Source organism: Maniola jurtina, chromosome 5, assembly GCF_905333055.1.
Source record: "Maniola jurtina chromosome 5, ilManJurt1.1, whole genome shotgun sequence".
In the NCBI taxonomy this organism is placed as follows: Eukaryota; Metazoa; Arthropoda; class Insecta; order Lepidoptera; family Nymphalidae; genus Maniola; species Maniola jurtina.
The window spans coordinates 13,275,653-13,284,450 of NC_060033.1; the positions used below are offsets into that span (position 1 = coordinate 13,275,653).

The 8,798-nt window shown below is 35.0% G+C and overlaps 1 protein-coding gene across 3 annotated transcripts in view; it reads left to right on the forward strand.

Annotated features, from left to right (window-relative positions):
• The first annotated feature begins 4,637 nt into the window (after positions 1-4,637).
• Positions 4,638-8,798, forward strand: part of LOC123865396 (glutathione synthetase-like) — a 65,109-nt gene continuing 60,948 nt past the window's right edge. Inside the window, exons 1-4 of one of the 3 annotated variants that reach the window (XM_045906399.1) lie at positions 4,638-5,035; positions 5,261-5,356; positions 5,792-5,908; positions 7,771-7,920. In XM_045906399.1, coding sequence (XP_045762355.1) covers positions 4,889-5,035; positions 5,261-5,356; positions 5,792-5,908; positions 7,771-7,920 — 510 coding nt within the window. In that variant the 5' untranslated portion in view covers positions 4,638-4,888. Of the gene's footprint in view, positions 5,036-5,260; positions 5,357-5,791; positions 5,909-7,770; positions 7,941-8,798 lie in introns of all 3 variants that reach the window. The other 2 variants (XM_045906396.1, XM_045906397.1) reach the window with 2 other exon arrangements.

Sequence of the window (8,798 nt, forward strand, 5' to 3'; positions counted from 1 at the left end):
AACAGTCCAAGAGCCAGTTGTACAGCAAAAATCTGCACCTTCCACTGAATCTGGCTCGATTTGGGATGAATTTGACGCCGAAGTTGCTGTCCTCGTTCCTCAAAATCCGACTGCAGCCGGTATTGTCGAGTTTGATAAATATATAGAAGAACCACTCGTCAAAAGATCAGAAAATCCACTGCTTTGGTGGAACGAACGCAAAAGCGTGTATCCTCGTTTGTACAAATACATGCTAAAACGCCTAAACATCTCGGCTACATCCGTACCATGTGAGCGTGTGTTTTCGAAGGCAGGACTGACGTTAAATGAAAAACGTACACGTCTTAAGACAAAAAAATTGTCGCAACTATTATTTATTAGCTGTAATTAAATATAATGTAAATACTAAAATTTTAAAAGTACCTACCTACTAAAAAAAAACAAAAAAAAAATCAAAATAATTAGAATAAAAATAAGAAAAAAAATAACAATCATTGTACATATAAAGTTGATTTATAAATACGCCAATATCCATGGTCGTATCACGTATAATCGTAATTCGTAGGTAATCCATGTACGAGTATATTGCCAGTCCTAAGCCTGGTCTAAAGTATGAAGGGAAACCAACTTTATTTATTAACTAAAGTGACCGAACGGAATATTGGCTAGCGGTATAATGTAACTAGGTGCGGTAGTGCGTACATCGAACGTAGTACGTATGGCGGCGGGGCATCCCATCACTCGATATCTCATGTAATGTAATAATACATCCGAACATATTTTCATTTCATTACATAGCGCACTATTTGATAGGTGCCAGGTGGCCGTCACTAGCGCGCCAGCTCGGGTGATGTTCGGAGTGATGGTAAAATGTAATATTACTTAGTACGAAATGTAATGCCATATGACATCACTTTTTAAAGTACTGTTTTGCGCATGTCTGGTGTTCTTGAATCGAGGTGGGGTTGAAGCTAGCTCAGATGGTCACGACACACAAATTACAACGCAGAACAAAGGACTCAGCCGATTTTATTTCACACAAAAGACAACAAGGGATTAAACAATGGCGTTTTTATTGAAAGCACTTTAATACTAGCTTCAGTATTATAGCGGAAATATTGAAGCTAATATGCATACACTTATTAATGATCCTTGTATGAGTCTTTACTTTGATTGACTCACTAGTTTATATATTAATTTGAGTTTGAAACCCAAAAATGGTTGTGTTCAGTATAATTACAATGCAGAACAAAGGACTCAGCCGATTTTATTTCTCACACAAAAGACAACAATGGATTCAACAATGGCGTTTTTATTGAAAGCACTTTAATACTAGCTTCAGTATTATAGCGGATATATTGAAGCTAATTTATTCATACACTTATTTGTGCTTCTTGTATGAGTTACTTTGATTGACTCACTAATTTATGTATTAATTTGAGTTTGAAACCCTTGTGTTTAGAAATTGCAATGCAGGACAAAGGACTCAGCCGATTTTATTTCACACAAAAGACGACAGCAACGGATAAAACAATTACGTTTTTATTGAAAGCACATTCATACTAGCTTCAGTATTATAGCGAAAATATTGAATATTGAAGCTAATATGCATACACTTATTTGTGCTTCTGTATAAGTTACTTTGATTGACTCACTAATTTATGTATTAGAGTTTGAAACCCAAAAATATGTAGTTGTGTTTAGAAATTATAATGCAGAACAAAGGACTCAGCCGATTTTATTTCACACAGAAGACAACAAGGGATTAAACAATGGCGTTTTTATTGAAAGCACATTAATTAATAGGAGCTTCAGGGTTATAGCCATAGACTTATTTGTGCTTCTTGTATGAGTCTTTATTATGATTGGCTCACTAGTTTATTTATTAATTTGAGATTGAAACCCAAAAATTGTTGTTTAATGTAGAACAAAGAACTCTCGTCAATTTTTTTATACATTTTTCATAAATGTATTAATAGCGAGGAAAGGAGTGAGCCGGTCACCTGATATTAAGTGATTATCATCACTGGTGAACATTTACAGCACCAGAAAAACTGCTTTGTTGCTGGCCTGCTTGTGGATCGGATCAAATAGAGGGAATTGGTACTGGGGTGTTTTGGCCCCAAGGTGAGTGCAATCATTTCACACAAAAGACAATAACAACAAATGATTAAACACTGTCATTTTTTTATTTAAAGTATATTATACTAGCTTCAGTATTATAGCGAAAATATTGAATATTGAAGCTAATATGCATACACTTATTTTTGCTTTTTGTATGAATATCTTGATACTTTGATTGGCTCACTAGTTCATTTATTCATTTGATTTAAAAAAAAAAAACCAAAAATGGTTAGCCTGAATGAAGGACAGCTACTTCTAGCTTAATTATAGCCTCAAAACCATAAAAGTCCAGGAGAAAACACAAATAAAAAGTCAGGAAACACCCGATAATCAAGATGAAGAAGATGATCAAGTGGACAAAGCCGACTCACCACCAACGATTCAACAAGCCCTAGATGTCGCTAAGTTGGTAGAAAATTTTTGTTAATCAAGACGATTCCACCACATATCTAGATATGAATAGAATACATAAAATAATACAAAACAAGTACTGGCATAGCAAGAAACGTCAAAGTTGTCAGACTATATGTGTAGACAATAATGTATAAGCATTTATTATCTAAGACATAAATATTAAAAATTCTTGTTAATTTGGTTGTTTTTTTGTTCACTCCATATAATGATAACTCTCTATAACAGTCCCTCGAGTTTCGTTATAGTTTACACTGTATGTGCTATGTCATTTCTTTGATTGACTTATTTCTTGTTTGGGGTCAATGTAAAAAATGGCTTGGTTTAACAATGCAGAACTCAAGAACTCTATCAATCATATAACAAACAGAAGACATCAACAATAGTTCAAAATATATAGCTTGTTTTAAGCATATGAATTTTGTATTTAACATACTTTTTTTATACTTGTCATTATATTGACTAGGTATTAAAAACTATTGACTCAAACTATTTATAGGTAAGTACTTAAAATTTTAGTTTAATACTCTTAGAGTGGGAATAAGAAAATATTGTTTTATTGAGATCTTTGAAATCCTTCACTTATTTCAAGCAACACTGATGATAGATGGGTCCACTAAGCATCCAGCCAGCAACACACTCTATTAGTTAAAAATAACAATAGGAAGAATAAGCGTGGCTAAATCATCTAGCCTCACGTCGCGCGTCGGATACGGATAGTATCCCTCAACTCTTGAGCTCTTGATGTGATGAACAAGCACCAACAAGGACAATACCAATACGTTGTTCATGATACAATACTTGAAGAACCTAAACAATTTCAAGAAGACACCAAGTAATCCATTAACCATTTGTAATTTATCTCAACCACCGAGATTCCACGTTTTCACGGATGGAAAAGACTACCAAGAAATTATTATTGATTGGAAACATTTCATAGGATAGCAAAGTCTGAAAACTGATAAAACAGTAAAACTCACAACGAAAGAGTTGTTAAAAATCTTTTTACCATCGATATACGGCCAACGCGGCGTCCCATTGAATGGCGCTGTTTCGTAAGCGACTGATCCACGTATATAACCAATTACCAAGAGAGAATTATTTTTAAAAACCACTAATAATTGATGAAAGCCAAAAAACAAACAGTTTGTGTACTATGTATGTATGCAACGAAATCTTCAACATGTAATGTTCCCGTATGTAAAAAGTACTTAGTACTCTGTGCTCTGTTTTTTGCTTTTTTGTTGACTCCATTTGCAAATTGCAATTTCGCATCTTCCGTCTTTACTCTGTGGTCTTCACATTTTGCAACGGAAGGGAACGGGATTAGAGCAGTGCTGCCATCAAGTTTGATAAAGTTGCCATATTCGATACTTCAGATTGCCGTATTTATTACTAAAACCGGCCAAGTGCGAGTCTTATTTTTACTGATTAAAAATACATCTAATAAAAATATAGGTATTAAATAGGGGAAAAATGTATACTTATCTATTATACATCTCATAATAAATATCATCGCCAGAGAGATTTCTAATAGACTCAACTAGTTACTTTCATGTCGTGTAAGTAATTTATTTAATCAATGCGTCTTGTCCTTGTTTTTAATTTTTGCACACATATTTTGCGATGACTTAAATGTCGTTTGCTTAGTTCCTGATCGGTTGCTTTGCCAACAGAATCTTATTTACAGAATTGCAGTTTCACAGCCAGCAGTACTGTGTGGTAGAAACATAATCTAAGGCTTTTTCTTGATTGGAACCGTAATCAACTTAAAATAGAATCCTTGTGAATTGATTCAAAACGATATTGCACTGCCGTATATTATCATAAGGCAATGAAAAACCTACTCTATAATCATCTAAAATTATGTGCTTGAAGTACCATTTACAGCAATTACCGTTTGAATGGCAACACTGGATTAGAGGCACGGAATAGGGCAGAGATGCATGAACGAAGCATGAACGCTTGAACGATCATACTTGTTGGAATAGGGAATATCGATATTGAAATACCAACTTTTACATAACGCTTACGACCATAGAGTAAAGTAGTGATTATATTCTCTTTGCATGTAATAATACCAAATTCAACATAAATTCAATCTGTTGTGGTAACTTGGTATGTGACAAAGTGAATACTCTTTGGTATGTGTGGTGGTGATATTCCGTGCTAAATTATTGGTGATTGATTTCAAAACGCGAATAAAATTGTCGATTTCTAAAGTTTCTCAATTTGTTAGTAAAAAGCAATAGCAAAATTAACGAATCACCTATATAAACAAAAAGTGGCAAAACAAATTTCCACAACTAGGCGTTTTCGTTTCGTTTCCATTCAATCCTTTTGTCAGCGCGTGGTCGTGAATAAAGTTGGAAAAATGACTCAAGCTCGTCTCGCATCCTGTATACCTCTGCCCCTGGAGCACAAGTTACTTGTTTCAGTTATAGAGAAGGCCAAGGACTGGGCATTGATGCACGGCGTTGGTATGAGGGATAGGAAAAACTTCACGAAAGATTCCATTCAGGTTAGTAGGTAAATCGTATTTACAGTCATTGCGGTTTGTTTGTATTTTATGATGAAAGCTTCTAGATGTTCATAAATGATCTTATCCTGCCACTAGTGGTTAATTCAGAATTCCATAGTTCCATAGAAGTCCCATAACGCAAATTGGTAGGACCAGTCGAAAGTATCCTTTTACCTGTTAATAGGTACATATTGAAGCTATGTAAAACTCTAAACATTGTTTCAGATTGCACCATTTGTTTTGCTTCCATCTCCGTTCCCACGCACTGAGTTCACTAAAGCAGTGGAATTACAACCTGTATTGAATGAACTTATGCACAAGGTAATAATAACAATAGCTTTTGCCGGTTCAGCACCTCTTAAGGAACCCTTATAGTCAGGATCAGTTTTTTTGTTGTGAATGACTGAATTTATAGTATTCTTTCTGCCACAATAGATAATAGACCCTGAAAGATTGCCAGTCAATCAGTAGATGCAAGAGTAGCTAACACCATAATCTACTTTATAAAATATAAATACAGAAAAAGAAGCATAATATCAGCTGAGTCATCTGATGTTAAGTGCAGCTTATGAACCACAGCACCAGAGGAGCCTCCAATGCATTGGTAGCTTTTCAGGAATTTGTTAATCTGCCTTTTGAATAATCCTATCTTCTTCTTTCTGGGCTGCTTTCCAAACTTAAACGTTTCTGTATTATGTGTTGTGCATATGTTTAAATCTAGTGAAAACACTTGTTATTTAAGTCTTTAAATTCTAGGTTGCACACGATGACGAATTTTTGACATGCACTCTGGAGAATGCTTTACAAGTTGACGAATTCACAGCAAACCTTTTTGACATATGGGTCAAAGTAAGAGACGAAGGAATGGCTCAGGTAAATATTAAATTCATTTCTTAGTATCCACCATTTTGTTTATTTGGATGCATTTATTTTAAAAAAGACATTATGTGGGTTTCGAAACGTGAGCTTATTCTATCCATGGAAAAAGCTAGTATACTATATACTATATACTACTAGAAGTATATAATTGTTATGTAATCCCATACAAATGACAGAGATAAAAATATCAGTGGGTGTTAACCATTTTGAGTCACTGACCAGTCACAAACGAAACTAAGTTTGTGTAAATGTTTTATAGAAACATTTTCGAATTGAATTTTGAATGTTTTTTGAAACCATAGGTAACGCCTACTGAGATTTTTAGCTTTGTTATTTGTATGGGATTACATAACAGAGTGCTATATATTAACTTCTGTGAGTGTATAGAGTATAGCTTAGGCACAACAGTCACCTACAGAGTGGAGTGAAGGCGAATCATAGCGTCTTTATTGATAACAACTTAAACACAGCTTTATTTATAAATAGTATTGTAAATTGATTGTTTGAAAAGAGCAAATGCTGAGTTTCTTGCTGGTTCATCTCAGTAGGTAAGGCATTCCAAAACAATGGTAAATTCAATTACGCTTCAAAAGCACATCATAATAATATATTATTTAGCTTGTTTATTATCTATACTAATATTATAACGAGGTAAATTTTGTAAGTTTGTTCATAGGTGGTAATCTCTGGAATTACTGTACCAATTTTGAAAGTTGTTTTCCAAGTAAAAAGCTACATTACTCCTGAGTGACATAGGCTATAATTTATTTTTTAAAAATTAGAGATCCCTAAGAAAATTGTAATAAACTACCCATTCCAGCAGGCGTGGGTCGCTAGTCCATACTTAATATTATAAATGCGAAAGTGTGTCTATCTGTCTGCTACGTTTTCACGGCTTAACCCCTAAACCGATTTTAATGAAAAGTACAGACTTAGGATACATTCCGGGGAAGGATATAGTATATAATAAACTAGTATCTTAGGCGTCAGTCAAAAAAACACTATTGACATTATGCAATTGTACAAAATAGTCATTGAAATACATTGCTTAATGATTTGGTTATTAGGTACCTATTCTATATGTATACAAACTTAAAACATTTGGCAACTGATATTTCGTAAGACTCCTCTGTAGAAACCTTCACAATTTGTTACAAATGTTTCACTCAGGGCAGGTATTGTAGGCAAGCGTGCTCCAACTTATACCTTAGAATTCATATATTTTACTAGCTGACGCCCGCGACTTCGTCCGCGTTGATTTAGGTTTTTCGAAATCCCGTGGGAACTCTTTGGTTTTCCGGGATAAAAAGTAGCCTATGTGCTAATCCAGGATATTATCTATCTCCATTCCGAATTTCAGCCAAATCCGTCCAGTAGTTTTTGCGTGAAGGAGTAACAAACATACACACACACACACACATACAATCTTTCGCCTTTATAATATTAGTGTGATTTTTAATTTTATTTATTTACACCAATAACTTCCATACAATTATGACTATAAAATGTACAAATTGATTGCAGTACGGTTGTCCATTACAGGTGCAGTTATGAATAAATAATATTACATATAATAAAATATTACATAATATATGTATGTTCATATATACATATATTGATTTCTGTAAAGCATGACTTTTGTCAAGCGTTTGAGTTGCTATCAAGAAAGACCTTGCGATTCTACAGCACACTGCGGGATACGTACCTATGTGCGCTTTTTGTCATTGTCACGACCAAGGCAATCAGGTTTCAAGGGGGTCTGAAGGAGAGTGAGGTTGAAGGGGGGGGGGGGGGGGCAAGGGGTTGTGGTATGAGTGTTTCTATGGAGGGTTATATTGGTAATCTGTCCGGCCCAGCCGATCTCGCTAGGGATGCTGAGGTCAGACATCATGCTGGAGTCGCGATGCCCGCACACGGAGAACCAGTGCGCGAAGCACACTCCGTACTGCTCGTGGAAGCAGGTGGAGATCAACAGTATAGCGTCCGGCTTTGGCCACCTGGGGCCTGTGTCCAGGGAGATTCAGAGGTAGCCACCACGGGGCTGTGTAGGGGGTGTGTAGATCTCGCGATGAGATTTGAGGCGAACATCTAGGGTTGGCACTGTTTTGAACTAATGTTTAAAATTTAAAAAAAAAACAGTTGTACGCATGTTTATCATCCTGTTTTAAAGAAAAATGTGTTTTTTAAACACATTAGCTATAGTGATGTGATAAGATCCACATAGATAGTCTATCTCAGCACTGATAAGAGCATACACAAAGTACACTCTGTAGATGTAGCAATCTTGGAAGTAATTATTTTAATATAAAAAGGGTCATATATAAAACGTCATGATCCCATAAAAGGGTTGCAAGGAAGATCAGGTTTATAATCTCTTAAATTACCTCTGATGTAGTATTTGTTATCAGGCTTCGGCCGTGGCTAGCGGCCAAAACCTTCTCATTCTGAGTGAGATCCTTCTCATGCATAATCGTGATCCGGTTGATCGTGATGATGATGATGATAAAAATACATCTATTTGAAAAGGTTTATGTTCAAAGTTGTATGTTCGCCTTGACTCTTATTGTGAGATAATGTAGGGGGTATGATTAGGAATGGGGAGCAGATTTTTGAGAAAAAGCTAACTGTCAAATTGAAAAAAAAAAAAGAACAGCATTGAGTTATTTTTTTTAAATAGAATTTCTCAATAAAAAGAGATACTTATACTAACTAGTTTTATGACACTCTATCAACTAACTATATTTATTTTTATTTCCTTCATATTATGCCTACAAGTATACTTTGAAAAATCTGGTCCTTTTCGTATGAAGTGGTGAAATGGTTTGATGAAATGCCGATTGTAATGTAAATTGCTTATTTGGCGTCCGTATTTTCTTCATAATAA